The sequence below is a fragment of the Takifugu flavidus genome, chromosome 18 (genome assembly GCF_003711565.1).
Source record: "Takifugu flavidus isolate HTHZ2018 chromosome 18, ASM371156v2, whole genome shotgun sequence".
Lineage (NCBI taxonomy): Eukaryota > Metazoa > Chordata > Actinopteri > Tetraodontiformes > Tetraodontidae > Takifugu > Takifugu flavidus.
The window spans coordinates 10,025,039-10,044,140 of NC_079537.1; the positions used below are offsets into that span (position 1 = coordinate 10,025,039).

The following is a 19,102-nucleotide window of genomic DNA, read 5'->3' on the forward strand; positions in this document are numbered from 1 at the left end:
TAAACAACGGCCTGTCATCCGCAGGCGGGCGGGCTCGTGCACGCCGTGGTCGCACGCGCTTCCCTCGGACATCGACGGAACAGGCAGAGAAGCTGCTGCTGCGTTCGGAAAATGGCCGACAGGTTTTCTCGGTTCAACGAAGAGCGTGATTTCCAGGTAATAGCAGTGCGAGGAGCGGTCGTCTTACCATGTGTTGGCGTCGTGCACACGGGAAGGTGGGAAATAAAGCTACCGACGACCAAGGATTGTAACAAACTGTGTGCGGGTTCGTTTTAAGGATGTTTTGCTAACGCCGCAATGTAGCTAGGCCAATGCTAACAAATTCGTCCACTGCGGATCCTTGGAATTTAACTTGACCCTGCGTCTGCTTGGTTATATGTCACACATAGCACACGGTATCTTTTGTACATGTTATCTATACCAGGTAACCACGCCGATGCGACAACTACGCAAATAATGACTCTAAAGCTGCTCGTTTGTGACCTTGGGGAGGCTTGTTATTTATCGACATATGCTAACGATTGCGAGTTAGCTAGCAGGTAGCTAATTTGTACGCACATTATGCAGATGTAGCAAAAATGGCTGGATCGTTTGACAACTGAAGCACAGATCGGTTTGCAGAGCAATCGAAATGTGTTCATAATGTATTCGCTAAGTCCTGTTAAGACTTTGAATTTACCGTTTTGTATCTCGTGTTTATTTTTTTATTTTCTAAACGAAAATAAATCAGTTACACTATATAAATTCTCTTATTTTTCCATTATTGTTTTATATATTTTGAGTCAAACGTATTCTTATAAGAAAAATGCACAATACAAGCTTCTTCATTTTTCTGTTGGCGATTTTAGACCGCACCCCATCTGCCCAAACTAGATTGCAAAATACCAGAAATTCCTATTAGTTCCTTTCCTCAGATTTCCGTGAAACACTCAGCAGCCACATTTCCTAAACTAAGTCTTGAATCGCTTTAAATCCATGTTTTTTAGCAGTCCAAAAACTTTAGTTTGTGATTGTCAGCCCGAGTCATTGTCTTTGATTATTAGCTTATCTTCTCTCTAAGTTTTGGAATTAAATGGACGTCATATATGTTGTTTCACTATATATATATCATTCTGGGCATATATATAATTACTCCCATTCTATATTTTTAGCAGCACAACAGTGATAGCAGAGATATTATGGTTTATACCTTTTTTAGAATAAAAAGACTCATGAGTATTTTGGTTAGCCATTATTATAGCATTTAATTACATTTGTCCCTGCACTAAATGAAATGACACCATCCCAGTCGTCTATTTGTGCTTTCTGTGGGCTGAATGAGGCTGTTGAGAACAACGCTGGCCCAGCACAGTGGCGCTCTGTTTGTGGGCATTCTCATTTCGACCGTCTCCCTTCTGGTCCCACGTACCAGAGTCTGCTGCCCAGCAACAGGATCCAGGAGACCTAGGAGGATTTCCACTGGCATGAGCAGCAGAACCAGACCTGTCACGTTGCACAAATGCGCGGGTCAACTCGGAGATGTTCGTAGTTTGCCTGCATAATTCCTGTTTATTGTGCATCTAGGAAATATCCCAAATGTGGTTGTATGATTTCAAGTTGGGGGAAACAGACTGTAGACGGCTGCAGTCGTTGTTTTTGTGCTTTATGGAAAGATTGACAGATGAATAATGTGTGTCACCCAGGCTGGGAATCACTTTGACCAGTATGAAGAGGGCCAGCTGGAGCTGGAGCAGGCGTCCTTGGACAAGCCCATCGAACCGGTAAGACTGCACCCGTCATCCGGCATCATTGGACCAGCTGTGAGAGTGGATGATTGGTCCAGACAGGAATTAGAAGCACACTTTTGACTCCATTTCTGTCTTCCATCTAGATGCATCCAGTGTTTGGTTTTTTAAAGCCATTTTGCCACCTAACTGATAGAATCATGCCCATTAACTCCTAACATCTCCCCGGCCTACTCCATTTTGTGTATGCTAGTGAAGAGGATAAAATACATTCTAGCCGTTCCTATTTAACATAGAGATAACAGTTTTTTAATCAGTTTTCATCTCTCCTGAGTTACTCTGAGACACTCTAAGGCCATGGCCTGGATCAAGCACTGTTAAAGGCCTTTTTCTGACACATCTGCGTGACCCCATACTGATCCCCAGACCACTCTACCGTGGTTACACTTGTGTGGTGCTTTAAACAGAACGTCAGGTCATAATGCACTCTTTTAAAAACCCGTTCTAAAGAACTAACACCCCTTTAACGGTGGATCAGGTTAACGTAACGTGTGCAGTGCTTCTTCCACTCCATCTACAGAACGAGCACACATACTGTGTTAGACGGTGCGAATGGAGACGTGTTTGACTGAGTGTTGTGTTTGTGCTGCTTCAACTGTCAATATTAGTTTATAGTGTTGATGTCTCAGGACGGTTATCTTATTGTACACAACTTGGGGTGTTCGACATTTCTCTCCTGCAGCAAATTGGCCCCTATTAGCTAAGCAGCAATGACCCGGTTTGTATTTGCACGCTCTGCTTTCTTAATCCTATCTTTAGGGTCCTTGTAACGCTTCTCTCTATCTGTCTCTGTCTCTCTCTCCTTCCCTGACCGCTCTCAGCTCACATCTGTTGTCTTTCTGCCTCTCCCGCTCCCTCCCTACTACACAGTGATTCGGTGTACAGTACCCTCTGTCATTCTGTGCTGGCATGGTGCTTGTGCAACTGGGATTGCATTTTTCGCTGAAGAGGCACATGGATAATAGCGCAGGCAGCTCTTCTCCTCCTCTGTCCCTCTTTCCCTTCTCTTCTGTCTCTGAAGAACTGTGGCGAGCAGGCCCGACCCCTCCCTCTGACCCCCCCCCACATCACAGCAGTGTCCTTCCCTCGGCTGGATAAAGATGCCAATAATGTTGGAAACTTAGCTTCTCAATTAGTTGAATAGGTTCTTGTTGAACTAAACTCAGCGTGCAGGTATCTCGAGACATTCTACCATTAAATTCACACGGCTATAGGAAACTTGATGTTACCTCGGCAAAAAACATGAATCTGTGGGGCAAATCAGCCTAATCTTATTCCCGATTGGTGGCCTGCTCTCCTGGCTTTAGTGGCTCTTTTGCTCCTGCGCTATTATTTGTGGAGGGGCACTGGGGGCTGTGCTGCAGCTTTAAACATTCCTCTACCAAAACGTTCTCATCGGGGGTGCCATGGGCTGTCACCACATTACCATCTATAATGGTATTAAACAGATAAATCACTATACACTGATGAGACTCAACTGATGCTCCTGGACGCACACTATGAAACCAAGTTGTTTGCGCCCTGTTTTTGTCCTGCGCTGTGCAAACAACTTGAATTTTGGGTTTTTCCGACTCGGAGCTGTTCCCAAAGCTTCAGCCCTGCTTCTCGGAGCCCCTCCCCTGCCACCTAACTGTGTGTGATCTATAGGCAGCTAGAGGTCTGTGGTACTTCATTGGGATCTTTTTCTGTCTTTGCTGTTTTTCTCTAACATTGTTTTGCCATTGCATGTATTAACCTGTTAGCATTTAGTACCTTCTCTGGTGACACTCTGCCCTGGTTACTAACGACAGTTTTCCTCCCACACTCATTTCCTCCATTCCCCCCCAGTCCCTCAAACCTCCTCTCCTTCCTAACCCTGTCCCTGTACGATATGCAGCGGGCAACCTCAGAGCCACAGACAGTCCAAACACACGTGACATTTAAGAAAAGCCTCTTGGCGAAGACCACTGAAGGCTAGTTAATGAACCACGTTTTGTTTTAGTACAGGTACTAGATCCATAAAGGCCACAATAACATTTTCCTGAAATAAACGAGCATAAAAAGAAAAGATGCAGCATCAAATAGTGTAGCTTTCTCCAGAAACAGATGCTTTTAATGCCAGGAGTCCAGAAGCCTCTCAAAACCCAGTCAGAATGTGTCACAGTCCTTACAGACCACTGTGAACCCATTAGCTCATCAGTGTCATTTTTTAACATCACTTTGATAAATTTGCAGTTTTTCTGATTTGAGCCTTCAGGATGCAAAGGTAAGTATTTTATTTTGAATTATTCTCTTTCCCGTTTATATAAGTGGGACTCTGCATCTGGTATTTTGTCCTATTAATGAGGAGCATCTTTAAACACACGCAGCAGCACCCGGCCTGTGTTTAATCACATCTCCACTGCAGGACGATGAGCAGTAATGTGAAGAACAGTAAATCCAAGAGTTTAAAAGAACTCTGCACCACATCCGCACCTCCACTAGGGCACAAGTGTAATAATTAAAGGTTGACACTGTGTTAGCTACCCGCTGACACCCAGGCAGGGACAGCAACAGCAACCTGAACCGTTGCCCAGGCAGAAGCATTAATGTTCCTGAGTCTTCTGAGGTCTCTTAGTGGGGTCCCCTGCATATCACAGCCTTGATCCATATCTTTTTTCATGCGCTGTGTCAGTGACGACACAGCACATGCTGATAAGCAACACCCCTTCCTCTCCAGCACTTTTGTTTTGGATAACACATATTTTCTTTCTCTTGTATGAAGTCAGTTGGTGGATTTATTGACATGCTTACCTTTTCTGTTTGTTCACAGCATTATGTTACTTAGCAGAGAGATTTGCATTTTTAAGAAGTAGAGAAGCTAGCAGAACTGCAGTTATAAGCGTTTGGCCCATTTCTTACGTTGTGTCACGTGTGACTGTTTTTTTGACAGCCCAGTATTTTAAAGCCAGGTTCGTATGGAAATGCCTTCACTCCACTTGCACTGCTGTTGGACTCGCCGTCGTTGCTTCCATCCATCTGTCTATTCTTTTGGTGCACTCATCCGATGTTCAACATGCAGGTCGCCCTCATCTCCGTCCTCCAAACCTTCCGGAATAATCTCTTGATGTCAGCCTCTCTGACAACAGCCTCCTCCATTCTGCCCTTACTAATGTATTTAATCTTTACATATCCCTTGGATATAGAAAGGGATCTATCAAGGGATAGTCAGCGAGTGGTATCACCAACAGTAATACAGGGGTGTTGACTGGGTAGAGAAGGAATGGGGGGATATTGAATCCACTTAAATCCACTCACTGCAGCCATGAGCCCCCGAATTCTGTCTGGGATGTCCTGAAACTGTGTTTGATAGGTAGAGTTTCAGTTTCCCCACAAACGTCACATCGGGCAGAGGATGGCACCGGCGTTCTCAAAGATTACCCCAAACGAGCCCGTGCGGACGGAGATGCGGTGCACGCTGCGTGTGACTGCTACACCCCTTCACATGCACTACCCCATATTAGTCCAACTTGATTCTACTTCCCTCCAAACTCACTAACACCATGGCTCAGCTTGCTCTGCTCCGTCTCATCTCCCAACTCTCTCTCTCTTGTCAAAGAGAACCAATCGACCCTTCTGAGCCATAACCTCCCTCCTCCTGCCTGATCCACTTTGAGGCTAACCCAGTTGGACTTTTGTTAACCCCACCATCCACTCCCAGCTCACCCGTGTATGTCGACTATTCACTGCGCACTACTAACACCGACGATGCTTTTTGTTAAGTCCTTTAGCAAAAAGCTGCATGCTGGTTTACCCTCATCCTCTTCACTCTTTGTTTGTGAAAGTTGTTGTAAATCTTCTTGTGATTATAAATATCATTTGTTTGATTTGTCTGTTTTGGTAGAATGCAGCACTCTGGTGAATGTTAGATAAGCCTGGAACCGTTATAATCACAACAGAAAACACTGCTTCTTAAGAAATCCCATTATTTCTTTGTGCTTGGGGATGTCCTGTAGTGTGTAGTGGTGGGACGCTCCTGCATTTTCACCTAATGTTGTTTTTGTTTTCCTCGCTGACTCATATTAGCAGTACACCGGTCTTAAACATTCCGTCCCAGCGTATACTCGGAACTTCTGTTGGGTATGTTCTTGCAGCCATTTCGACTCTCTCGATTTGATTATCGGCCGCCTGCCGTTTCCTCCTGGACAAAAAAAACGATCCTGTTTGAAATTGATTTGTGATTTAGTCTGCAGCATTAACGGTGGTTAACAAAATCATTGGGCGTCAGAGAATAATTGGAGGAAACCAAGCTGTTGATAAAAACAAATGCCGGGAGAATCGTGCAAAAACACACACACCAGCTCAGCCCAGTATACAGTATCTAACGGGATTACGTGCATACCCACATACCCCTGTACACATGCGTAATCTGTCCACCCTGGGCCTTGTAATGGTAATCCAAGGTCCACTTTCTCCACTTCTGTCTTTTTGGCTGTGTTTATTTGTGACAGCTGCATATGTTTCATGGTGCTCCCTTTGTCATGGTTATGGAATCACAGCAAGCTTGGAGATTCTAGTTCTTGTTTTGTTAATGCAAGATTTCCATACCTGTTTTCTGTCTCCTTTAAATATGTACTGAAATGGTGCTTTGTAGTGGTTCATACATGTATGTGTGTGGTACATATAGTGCCCTGCTGTTTCCTGACTCTTCAGTTAGCCCACATTAGTGTAAGATATAGAAAGGAATTAAACCACACTACTCTAGTTTGATATTCACTAATATCCAGGCTACACATAACCTGATATACATTCATATCTCCAGTTTTCTCCCGTCTGCCCTGCCCCTTATAGCTCCTTACCGTTCCTTTTTGGCTGACAGACACTGATGCTATGTGATTAAGGTGACGTGGATGATGATACCGATGACGATCGTGACGATGGTGGTGGTGGTGGTTGTTGTTGAAAGTGTGATCCGAATGTTGTGTTTAGCTTGTCTGGATTTGAAGTACCTGAGAACAAGGAAAAGCTCCTCTTATTATTGGAATATTTTTGGTTTTTTTCTCCTCTTCTTTCTGTTAGGATAACATCGGGCACCGGTTGCTTCAGAAACATGGCTGGAAGTCGGGGCAAGGCCTTGGAAAAACCATGCAGGGTAAGACTTGTCGCTTTATTAAATGTTCAGTGTGTGTGTGGGTGGTAAACACTCAGTACTCTATAATCCTTTACACCCCCCCCCCTCCCCCCCTTACAGGGTTTTTCTTTTTGTGGCACAATTTTTTCTTTTGTCATCCTTTTTGGTCACTCGCTTCGTGTTTGTCTTTGAAGAAACCTTTTTTGACGGGGGTGTCAAACACAGTTCACTTTCTAATAGTTTTCCTGATGCTGTTTGATGGTGTTCCTTAGACTGCAAGGTGCAGCACACCTACGGATCTCAGCAGCGCCACAGACGCCTACAGACGGTTCACATCTGACAGCTTTGGCAATCCTGTTTGTGTTGCCACGGGTGCATGTTTGATGCTGCAACTCTGTTGTAGAAGAAAAAGAGGCAGACTTCATTTGCCCCGTAGAGGAAAATTACTTATATTACTCACCTCTGTTGTAAGAGGTGTGTGCTGTATCTGTGCCGTCCTTTGTGTGTTCGGTGGGCCAATTTATGGTTTCAGGTTTTTAGTGTACATGTGTATAGAGAAGTAAGTGTTAACTGCAGTTGTAAAGAGGGACATCAACAAAAGACCTAGACCTGACTGCAACAGGCTGCTCTTTTCTTTATTGCTAATCAGGTGAAGTCCCGAAGCAGTTTGATGGTTCCGCTGGAGGTACCACTGGCATCAGGACCGGTGTTGGGAGGGAGTGCATTCCTGGGCATTATTACTCATATTAGATCCAATCAGATCAAATGGCACTCTCTGTTGCCATAACATCAATTAGATTGCTTTTCTGACCCAAGTCCATGATGAATGTTGCAATGGGAATTATATATTGTTTGTTAAGGAAGGATGGAACAATCGGAAATAAGGAAAATTGTGGCTCACTACTGTCAAATAATACATATTGAAATTTGAGCTGACAGCTGAAACTCTTACCTCCATCTTCTGAAATACACGTCTGACAGGAGAAGAAAAACTAAAATAATTGATGTATCTCATTGCCAGCTCTTACAGCATGGTGGTCTGAGAGCTAATGATATATATATATATATGCCTCATCGTATGTATCTGCTCCCATGTCTGCATCCCTTTAAAGAGCTTGAGTATGTTGTTTGAAACACCGGTGTGATAAATGTCTGAGCTGCCCTGCGGCTGCCTAGCATCGCTTTTCCATGTGCTTGTAAGGTTCTCTGCGTGTCACTCGTCTAAATTTTTGTTTTTATCTTTGTTTTCCCCAACTGTGAGTTCTAATATATCGTTTAGGCTCAGTACTATCGTAGAGGAAGGTGGGAGTTAATTGTGCACTTGTTTGATACTGGGTTTATTGACGAGTGTGTTGGCAGGAACTGTGGAAGAGAGTGTGTGTGTGTGTGTGTGTGTGTGTGTGTGTGTGTGTGTGTGTGTGGTGTGTGTGTGTGTGTGTGTGTGTGTGTGTGTGTGTGTGTGTGTGGTGTGTGTGTGTGTGTGTGTGTGTGTGTAATGTGTGCCAGGACCCCACTGGTTCCATCAGATTTCTGAACGAACTCATGACACCAATGCAAACATACGTCTCATTGAAATCTGCTGTAATTGTGTGATCTCACTGCTCTGTCCTGTCATCTGAACCAGAAGATGTGGTTTTTTCAATTTGAATTGAAACCTGTGTCCCTTTTTTATTTTTTTTCCACTGTATTGACTTTGTTCTTATTCTTCTTTTTGTCCTTTTTGCCCTTTTTAGGTAAGGTTTGTTGGATCCCTTCTTTTATGTCAGTATGCGTGTGTGTGTGTGTGTGTGTGTGGGTGTGTTTTCTTTCTCCCACTTTGCAGTTGACTTCAGTGTAACACCCCTCTTAAAAGTGTACCATAGGCTAATGGACTCTGTCAGCTTCCTCCTCTTTGCTCTGTAATCACTGCTAGGGGTCGACCGATATGGTTTGTCAGGGCCAATGCTGTAATTAAGCATTTAATGAGGCTGATGTCCATTTAGCTGTGTTTGCATTTTTAGTGAAAGATATTAGGCCAGGCAGCAATTTGATTTTAAAGTTGTATACAAGATACTGTAAAATAGATCCTTTAACACTCAATACTAAAAAAGAAAGTATTCCATAATTGCCTCCTGTTGATTACACAAGAATTGTGCTAAAGAGAAGCCTTTGCACAGAACTAGAGAATTAATTAATTAGCTTGTGTAGATATGCGTTGCACAATTAAGTGATGATGGAATAACACTCCAATAAATATTTGTTAAAAGAAGACAAAACATCCAGTCAAATTAAGTCAGTAAACGATCCTGTGATTTTATTTATTTAAAAAAAATTCGAACCCTGCAAAATTACAACATAAAGATTGTGGAGGAAAAGCTCAGTTGAATGATGTTTGTAAATGTTTTGACATTTTCAGTGGTATAACTTGGAAACCTTAGTAATTACTCAGTAGTGTCTAACAAAGTGTAAGAAGATGGTTAGAGAATCCAAGGTTCAAGCACCAAAGATATATTTTTTATTGATTTTACTTATGTGTGTTGTATGAAACAGGGACAAATTTCGAGGCCCCGATGATTGACCTTGCTCTGTCGACCCCTAATGACTAAACCTTCATTTGAATGTAAAGCGGTTTGATTTGAACCAAGTACAGCGACATTTGAAATCAGGTTAGACACAGTAAGTTCTGATTCCATCACATCCATTAGATTCATCATCAGTCAGTGTGTGTTAGGTTGTTTTTCTCTGAGATTGTGTTGGCTGCTGTTGGGTATCAGATTGGCTGTTACCACGGCTCAGTCTTTGAATGGCTTGCAGAGTAGAATTTTTTTCTTCCTTCTGCTTGTTTGCCTGTTTCTACTACTTCAGAACCTGTGAAAGTTGTCTGTCTGTGTGTCCATAATGTGGGAATGTATGGACGAGTGTGTGTGTGAAACTGACTGGGCCACAGAGTCGACTTACAGGGAAAACCTCACCACCTTTCAACATCCTGAATGTCACTGTCCCTATGGTTACAAGCTTCCAGCCTCCCCCGTTTCTCTGCCCGGCATGTTTGTTCTGGAGGTTCACCTCTGCTTGCCTCAAACTGTCATACTCGCCTGGGGCTTTAAGCAGTGTTGGAGGCCTCATAATTGGCTGCCATTTCCAAAGGATTCACTGAAACCTACAACTCCAAATTGCTGTTAAAAATGGTAAAATTGCTTCTGTACAACCATACATGGACTTGCCCAAGCCACTCTAAGCACTGCTCAAAGCCTGGCCGACTCTCCGCAGATATAATTCATGTGTGGTGTCCTGTTTACTGGCGTCGAGCAAATCCCTACATAGGCTTGCTGGCTGTTGGCGAGCAGGGGAATGAGACTCTCGGGGGTATTTGCTAACTGGGCTGAACAAAGCTCAAAGGGGGGGAAATGGTGGTGGTCCCTAACCACATCTGTCAGGCTGGATGAATGACCCTGGTCTCGGCAAAGGTAACACTTTAAGGTTTCATTTTTGACTGTTTTTTTTTTAACTGAGTACATTTCACCAAGTACGCTGGGTGGAAATCAGGCTGAGAACGCTGCATTGGAAAATGCCTGGCTAGGGGCCTCGGGACTGGGACTAGTGGTTGGGGGAGAGTGGTGAAAGGGAATCCCTGTAAGCATCAAGCCCTGAGTGAAGGGATGAAGGGATTGGGGTGACACACTGTAATCCTCCCCCCCCCGTATCTCACACAGACACTCCTAACCCCACCCTCCCTTCTCTTTGTTCCTCAATCTTCCTGCTTAACCAATTGGTGTTTCTTTTTTACAGCGATTTGATCCTGCCCATGTTGTGCTGATGGTAAACTTAGTGGTAAATGTTATTTTAATCCCCCAATTGATTTTTTTTCCTTTATTTTTATTGTTATTTCAAATTTTGTTTTTGATTTCTCCCATGTTTATTTTCCTCTCATCAGAGCACCAATGCTACATAGGCTTAAAATTCTCTGTATTAGAATTCATTCTGCTGCTTGGATATTATCATGCATATGTATTATTCTTAGAACATTGTCATTTTGTTTGTTTTCAGTTTTTTTCACTGTGATTCACACACCATTCGATTTAGCTGCACATTGTTTTCGTGTGGTCCCTTTATTTTCCACTGGAATGGGTAATGTGGAAGTATTGTCACTGTGTTCAGAGTTTGGTGATAATTTGGGATGACTGTAACCATGCATTATTCTTCTGTACCTGACTAATGACTCCAGTGAGACAGACCACTGCAGTGGTTGGCTAGTCTTTCCTTTCAGGCATTTCTCTCATTCCTTTTTGGCCAACAGTGTCAGGAGGAAAAATAATGTACCCCTACTTCTAAGTTTGAGAGTCTTGTGAAATATTTTCACTCTGCTGTCATTTTCCCTAGAATAAGGCCTGCACAGTCATCTGCTTTCAATTATTTCATAATAATTTTAGCTGGCTTAACCGTCCAACACTGCAGTGGGAGTCTGAGCAGGCCATTATGTTAGAGTTCCCATGCATCTCTGATTTCAGAATGAACATGTCATTGGGCTGTGATGACTACATTTTCCTCAAGTAAATCAGAGAAAAGAAACAAACAGATGTTACCTTCCTGTATAAAGAAGGGTCAGAATGTATCGGGAAGGAATCAGACAAAACATTTATTTATCATGCTCCCTATATGTCAATGGTAAATGCCCTTTGTCAGTCTTTTGCCTGTGTAAAGAAACATTGACATCAAACCTTTTTAAAACCACACTCGGCACATATACCTTAAAGTTGAAATCAAAACGATTGCAGTTCTTCCATATGCCCAATGGTATGCATACAAATAGGATTGATGGGGAAAAAAACCCAAATATGTTGGAGAAAAAAACTGAAACCAAACTGAAGTGATAATAACTATAAATCAGATCAATTGTCATATCTGGCTGGCAGGAGCAGCAGATTAGTTCAAATTCTTCTTCTGGCTTTTGTGTTGAGAACCCGTCTGTCTATCTGCCTGTCTATCTGTCTGTCCCCCCTTATTTCTCTTTACTCATACCCATGTTTTGACAGGTAAGTATTCCCATCCCTTGCACTTTCACCATGGCGATACCTGGCCTTCGATGTCACTCTGCTGTAGTTCAGTGCTTGTGTCCTTTTTAATTTTACTCTTGTCTTTCTCTCTGCTTTGTTTGGCTGATTATGAGTGGATTAAGCAATTCTGTGTCAAATCTCCAAAGTAGTTTTGATTTTAATATATTTTATATATTCGATATATTTTGTTGTTTTTGGTTGGTTTGTTTATTTTCCTACTGTTAATTTACTTTCTGAGCTAGCTCTTTTCACAGCTTACATAACATGTTTTCAAGGGAAAAGGGGCGATATTTCAGCTGTCACTGTAGTGCTCGGGGTGAGGAGAGGGGTTTATCTACAGAAAATTAAAAAGGGCTTGCAAAGGTCATTCAGTAAAGGTGATGACCTTGGGAGGAGTTTTCTAGCCCTCAGAGTAGATTATTTAGCTTGATATAAAATCCTGGTCTCTGAAATGGCTGTGTCCTTGATAAACTAGACACTCTGGTTTAGCAGGACTCTAGCGATGGAAGTGGAACAGAACTTCTTAGGTCTTGTGCTGAAAAACTCAAAGGATCTTTGGTTTATTGAATTCACCCAAATTATAATAACTGCTCTGTTAGATTGCAATGTGCAGCCCAGTCATATGCAACAGAAGGACCAAAGTAATTGGTCTACAGCTCATGTGGCTGCAGTAAGCTGTGAGAATAGCTGGTGTTTGGTTCACTGTAGCTTTCTGGTCTCTGCACTTAAGGCAAAAATCTCTAACCTCAGCACCCAATGCTCTAAAAGAAGGCTGTCTTCGAGCTGGCCCCATTTCTCCCCATTTAAATACTCATCTTGTCAACTCTGTCTCTCTTCCCTCAGGACGCACTGACCCTGTGCCCATCATCCTCAAATATGATGTCATGGGGATGGGACGGATGGAGATGGAGGTATTGAACTCTGTCTAGTTTCTAGATATGGATGCATGCATTCATTGCTTTTGTGATCTGTAGATAGACTAACTTTTAATAATGACTGACTAAAATTGTTTCATTTTTTGAAAGCGTTTAATGCTGTTTTATTAGATGGACTATGCTGAAGATGCCACAGAGAAGAGAAGAGTACTTGAAGTGGAAAAAGAGGACACAGAAGAACTACGGCAAAAATATAAGGTGAGGCTCCTTGTTTAGAGATATTTTGATTATGACTTTTGTCGTAGGCTATGTAAAACCTGGCTCTTGATAGATCTAACAATGATATAAGATTTTATCCTTTGTTTCATTGTACATTTCCTTGCAACAGGACCAAATGGAAAAGGAGAAAGCTATTGCGAAAGCTTTGGAAGATCTGAGAGCCAATTTCTACTGCGAGCTTTGTGACAAACAGTACACCAAACACCAGGAATTTGACAACCACATAAACTCTTACGACCATGCTCACAAGCAGGTACTTTCTATAAAAAATATGTTTGCGATTATGAATATAAAATGTGTTTTTGTTTTGGGGGGGAAAATGCAAGAGTGTGTGTGTGTGTGTGTGTGTGTGTGTGTTGGCGCTCTGATTTTTACCCACATCTTGTGTTTATGTCATCCAGAGGCTGAAAGAACTGAAGCAGAGAGAGTTTGCTCGTAATGTGTCATCACGCTCACGCAAGGGTGGAAAGAAGCAAGAAAAGATGCTGCGTAGATTGCATGAGCTTGCTGAACAGAGGAAACAATTTGACTGGTAAGATTTCGCTCCGGGGGAGCCCCCTTCTGGTTAAATTATGTAATGCATCTGCTAGTGTCGGAGGTGTTTTAGAAAGATGATTGATGAAGCCATTGTTTTAAGTCAAGCTTCTTAAAACGCTCATGTTTCTTGCCTTATAGCGTTCTCCCACTTTCACAAATAGAAAACCTTTTAATAATGTTTTGTTGTTGCTACGTCAGCACTCCAGGAAGTGGCCCCATGTTCAAGACTACTACAGTGGCTTTAGACGGAGAGAAGATGGAAGAGAATGACAGCGTGGTCTCTGAAAATACTGCTTTGACAGAAGTTTCTGTAGACGTTTCGATGGCAGATAAAATTGGGCAAGGCTCTCCAAAGCCAAGTCAAGCCATCAGCTTTTCTTTTGGAAAAAACGCCCCTTCCTCCTCCCCCCCAGCCCAAAGTGGTGGATCTAAAGTCAGCGTGTCCTTCTCATTTGCCAAAAAAGCCCCAGTTAAGCTTGAGACAGTGGCAGCGGTGTTTGCTGATCATGGAGAGGAAGCTATGGAGGAAGAAGATGGCCAGGAGGGAGAAAAGCCTGGAGGGCAAGAGGAGACACCTAGCTGCAACACAGAAAGCCCCACAGGAGGGGAAGTAGTTGAGGCTGTGCAAATGGAAGCACCAGAAGAGACGCAACAGGCTGATGATGGAGGCTCTTTAGCCTCTACCCTAAACAAACTGAAGATGATGATGAAAAAAGATGAAGGATGCGTTGGCCAGGAGCCTCAGTACTATCATTATGTTCCTCCAGCTCACTGTCGGGTGAAACCTCACTTCCAGTTTTTGCTCTTTATGAAGGCCACTGATGAGGGTCAGGGCAAAGACGAAGAGGAGGAGGAGGAGGAGGAGGAAGATGGACTAGATGACAAAAAGGTTGAAGATAGTCCTGAGCAGGTTGAGGCTGACGTTACAGAGAGCAACACTGAAAAAGAGCTGGATAATGTTCCCCCTGCCCTTGAGCCAGAGTTACCACTGAAAGTAGAAACAGAGGAACCTTCTTCGTGTCAGGCATCAGACGCCCCTGGTGAGATAACTGCTTTTCCTGAAAAAGTAGAAAGCACACCGGAGGTTGAGGATTGCAGCTTGGGTCCGAAGATCGCGACTGGTCCCTTTTTTCCAGTGCTGGGCAAAGATGACAGCACCACCCTGCAGTGGCCTTCAGAGCTCCTTGAGTTTACAAAAGCTCAACCTTCCTTATCCTATAGTTGTAATCCCTTATATTTTGACTTCAAGCTGTCTCGCAATAAAGGTGTACGTGGAAGGAACTTATCAAAGTCCTCTAAGCCTTGTGAAGAGTCTGATGACAAGCGACAGGAAGCCAGTGCTTCTAAAACCGAAGGAGACCCGTCTTCCGTGCCCGAGGCCAGCTCCGTCAAGGAAAAAGAGGAGTTAAAGGGAGAGCCTAGTCAATCAGACAAGGACGAAGAAAAGCCTCCAGCTGGCAATAGTGCCAAGAAAAAGAAGAAAAAGAAAAAGCACAAGAAGTCTGCAAAGCATTCAAAACGTAAAGCAAAGGAAAAGGGAGCCAAAGAGGATGCAGAGGGAGGAGCTGAGCAGGCTCAGGAGAAGCCTAAAAAGAAAAAAAAACATAAAAGGAAAAAGAGTAAAAACAAAGTTCCTGACAAAAATGAGACAAGTGATGAAAAGGCAAAACAAAAGCCAGAAGATAAACCTATTCCCGGCCCCGTGTCGCCTGCAGGAGGAGGGGCTTCAGGCGTGGAACTTGGGAAAAGGAAGCGAGTAACAAAGGAAGTGCCTTATAAGCCTGGAGCTGACGAAGGAGGGACCAGCAAAGGCAACGACAAGGCCAGGTCCAATGAGGAACACACTGGCACCAAGCGACAGAAAACCGACTCCAGTGTATCTCAAAGTGCCTCCTGTTCCAGCTCAGCCCAAAAGAGTCCTGGTCCCGGTCGACCTCCCAGTAGTGAGAGTGAAGAAGAAGGAGGTTCTAAGCCACAAAAATCCCGTCATCATAGGTCAAGTCCTCGGGAACAACGTCGCGACCACAGCGAGGAATCGGGGCGGTCCCACAGTCACTCTTCAAGGCGAGGGGAGCGACGGGGCAGCAGCCGTCGCCATCACCGTGGTCAAACCTCCCGCAGTCGTTCATACTCCAGCAGCTCCGAGCGCTCCTCTGCAGGAAGCAGCGCCTACAGCTACCGCAGCCGCAGCTACTCGGACAGTTACAGCGGTTACAGCACAGAGGGCCGAAGGCGGCGGCGCTCCAAACATTCATCAGATTCCGAATACGAACGCAGGGAAAGCAGAGGCCGGAGACGATCCAGGAGACACGAGTATTCTTCTTCCTCCTCGGAAGACTCTCGCTCGCGTTCCCGCAGCTACAGCCGGAGGAAGAGACACCGGCGGCATCACAGGAGCAGCTCCAGAAGCTCGAGCAGCTGGAGCCGCAGCACCAGCGCGAGATCGTGGAGGCGCAGCTACAGCCGAAGCCACAGCTCCGCCAGTCGCTCATCCAGCTCCACCAAAGACTCTCCTCGCAGACGCGGCCAGAGGAGCCGGGGAGACAGTGAGACCAAACGCAGGGACTTCAACCGCTCTCGCATCTACCGCTCCCAGTCTCCCCGCTCGTCTTCATCACGAGGCCTTAACCGTAACACCCACTCGTCCGGCTCGCAGTCGCTGAGGCCCGGGGGTTCGCGGGACACTGAACACAAACCCACTCTTACTGCACGCCAGTTGTTGGAGAAGGTTCAGTCTAAAAAGTCCTCAGATGACTCTGCCACAGGAACAAAATCTGGGGTTAAAATTAAAGACCCACCACAGGGTTATTTTGGTCCCAAACTACCTCCAACCCTTGGAAGCAAAGCCATGCTGCCACTCTTTGGCAAGCTCCAGGCAGGAAAGAAACCAGTGATTCCCCTCACAAGAACTAGTGAAAGTGAAAAGCTCGGAGCAGGGAAGGGCTCTGAAGCTGAAGCAGAGGTCATCTTGGTAGAGCCTATAAGGGAGTTCCCCCCTCCCCCACCACCACCAGCTCCACCAGTGCAGAAGATAGAAGAGGCTTCACCAAGCACGGTGGTTCAAGAGGAGACCTCGCAGCCTGTTACAGAAGTCCAGGACCCCCAAGAATCCCAAGCCTCGTTTGAACAAGAGGCTTCCATGATGATGCCCCAATATCAAGGAGAAGTAGGACAGGATCTCTCTCAGAACACCATACTGGAGGCCTACGTGCCAGACATGCAGCAGCAGGCTCCAATGCATGGATACCCTGCTTACCCGCCACCAAACCTAGAGGAGGATGGCATGGAGGCAGAGGAAGATGGGTTAGCTCCTTTGGAGAGCCAGCCCATCACATTCACCCCAGAGGAGATGGAGAAATACAGCAAACTGCAACAAGCTGCACAACAGCACATTCAGCAGCAGCTTATGGCCAAGCAGGTTAAGACGTTTCCCTCCGCCGCAGCAGCCGCCGCCGCTGCGGCCGCCGCCGCCGCTGCCAATTTGGCTCCGGCTCCCCCTCCCCCCACCCTGCAGCAGATCCACATCCAACAGCCGACCGTGTCTGTCGCCTCCGGCACATCGATCACTACCGTGCAGCACGCCATCCTGCAGCACCACGCAGCGACCGCTGCAGCGATGGGCATCCACCCACACGCCCACCACCCACACCACGCACACGCTCAGCTGGCCCAGGTGCACCATATTCCTCAGCACCACCTTACCCCCATCTCCCTGTCTCCGCTGGGCCACTCTCTTGGCCACTCTCTGGGTCACTCACTGGGACATGCTGGGCTGATCCAAGCTCACCCAACAGCCTTCCTCTCTGGTCAGCCGATACATATTATCCCAGCGTCTGCCCTGCACCACACCCCCTTGGCTCTCCACCACGTACCACACGCAGCCCTCTACCCTACGCTGCTAACATCCCGGCCTTCACAGGCGGCTGCAGCAGCAGCTCTGCAGCTTCATCCACTTCTACACCCAATCTTCTCAGGACAGGACCTCCAGCACCCTCCTAACCACGGCTCTTGAGTAGTGACACAAGTAGTTCAGCATCCGATCACTGGAAAAAAGATTTTGTCAAAATATCATGGTCATTTCGGACAAAGTCCTTTCACATATGCGCTCAGAAGATCTCTGAACATCAGATTGAGAATTTCACATGTGCGGCACTTATCAGGAGAGTCTCTGCTGTAAGCACATTTACAGCTTGTTAAGCTACTCTAGAGGTAAATGTATTGCTCTACGTGTTGTAAGTAATCACGCACAGCTAAAATGCCCTGTTTCTCCTTCATTTTTCTGACCATTTTTGCTAAAATTTCTTAATCTGTCCAGTTGATGGTGATCATCCATGCGCCAGTTAGCAGCGTGCTGTGCAGAGGTTCTCCTGCTGTATTCAAACACCCACATTTTGGACCAGGGAGCTGGCAAAATAAAATCATAGCCCTGCAGCTCTTCTGGACAGTATTCTGATTAAGTCAGATTATGGAAAAGACGCTTATACGCTCCCAATAAAGTATATTTTAACGAGTCGGAAAGTGCTGCCAACGTTAGCCACAAAGTGGCTGGATTATGTTCAGGATTAAACTACCATTATTCAGTCTTAAAATCTTTGTCCAGTGTTTCTCAAGGCAGTGGTTTATATGTCACCTTGAGCCTGGTGCATTATCCATTTATTTTTGAGGATTCGATGAAATCACCTGATTTTTTAATATCCATATTCTTGTCTGCCCGGCTCATGGGTGGTTGTGGCAGCCAAACACTGACAAAGGCCGGAACTCGAAGTAGAATTGCATTTAGAGGAATTGCCCATTGTCCTCATGAACAGTTTCCATTTTGTAACCTTCAGAAACAAAAGTATTTCATAAATTCTGATACTCGACTTCCAGTTATTGGACTGACGCTTTTCATTTGTAATGCTGATTAATTGTACATATGTAACATCGTGTAATGTGAAGAATCCCACCAATGTTGACCATACAAGAGTGACAGCCCCCCCCCACCTACATGGGGGCAGCCGTGCTGTGTGGGATTTATGTCCCTGATGCTTTGACTCCTGTTCCCCGTGCTGAGGGTCTGTCGGAACTAATTGCACTGAAACTTGTATATTAATGGTGTGATTGCATCATGTAACAAGATTGTAGTATACTGCAATATTTTTGTTTTTAATTTATTTTCTAAAATGCTCTTCAGAAGAAGGGCAGTGTTTTGCTTTGGAGTCATTTTTGTAAATAACTGCTGTAGATTTAGCCTATTAACATTCTATAGGTCTAAGATTGAAATTTGGGGGAGGAGGTTTGGTTGAAGGTGAAGTATTTTATCATGACTGTCTTGTTTACCCTGATGGGGACGGGCTGGGATGGCAAAGTAATAATAAACGATCATACAGTAGCAACTCTGTATTTTTAAAAACAATAAAATGTTTGAGTTCACGTGTCTGCTGAGTCAATGGGTTGGGGAAAAATGATGAAAACATCGCGCAAGGAACCACTAGATGGCGCCCTAGTTAACTCAGTTGGCTGCAT

The 19,102-nt window shown here is 44.8% G+C and overlaps 1 protein-coding gene across 23 annotated transcripts; it reads left to right on the top strand.

Moving 5' to 3' along the window:
* The first annotated feature begins 13 nt into the window (after positions 1-13).
* Positions 14-19,009, top strand: gpatch8 (G patch domain containing 8). Of its 23 annotated transcripts, none has more exons than XM_057014901.1 (11): positions 84-156; positions 1,683-1,760; positions 2,467-2,502; positions 4,696-6,894; positions 8,607-9,518; positions 10,642-10,683; positions 12,750-12,817; positions 12,953-13,039; positions 13,170-13,313; positions 13,462-13,592; positions 13,796-19,009. In XM_057014901.1, the coding sequence occupies exons 7-11, from the start codon at positions 12,791-12,793 to the stop codon at positions 17,607-17,609; spliced, it is 4,203 nt and encodes a 1,400-aa protein (XP_056870881.1). In that variant the 5' UTR covers positions 84-156; positions 1,683-1,760; positions 2,467-2,502; positions 4,696-6,894; positions 8,607-9,518; positions 10,642-10,683; positions 12,750-12,790; the 3' UTR covers positions 17,610-19,009. The 23 variants fall into 23 exon arrangements, with proteins under 23 accessions (XP_056870860.1, XP_056870863.1, XP_056870881.1 ...); XM_057014891.1 differs by lacking the exon at positions 8,607-9,518 and having other exon boundaries at positions 4,696-4,714; positions 6,822-6,894; XM_057014888.1 differs by having other exon boundaries at positions 8,607-10,683.
* The last annotated feature ends 93 nt before the right edge of the window (positions 19,010-19,102 follow it).

Excerpts from the sequence above, each read along its gene's own strand:
- gpatch8 (XM_057014880.1), top strand. The coding sequence starts at position 112 with ATGGCCGACAGGTTTTCTCGGTTCAACGAAGAGCGTGATTTCCAG. Across the intron at positions 157-1,682 it reads ACGAAGAGCGTGATTTCCAG|GCTGGGAATCACTTTGACCA; the intron begins GTAATAGCAGTG and ends TGTGTCACCCAG. Across the intron at positions 13,040-13,169 it reads AACTACGGCAAAAATATAAG|GACCAAATGGAAAAGGAGAA; the intron begins GTGAGGCTCCTT and ends TCCTTGCAACAG.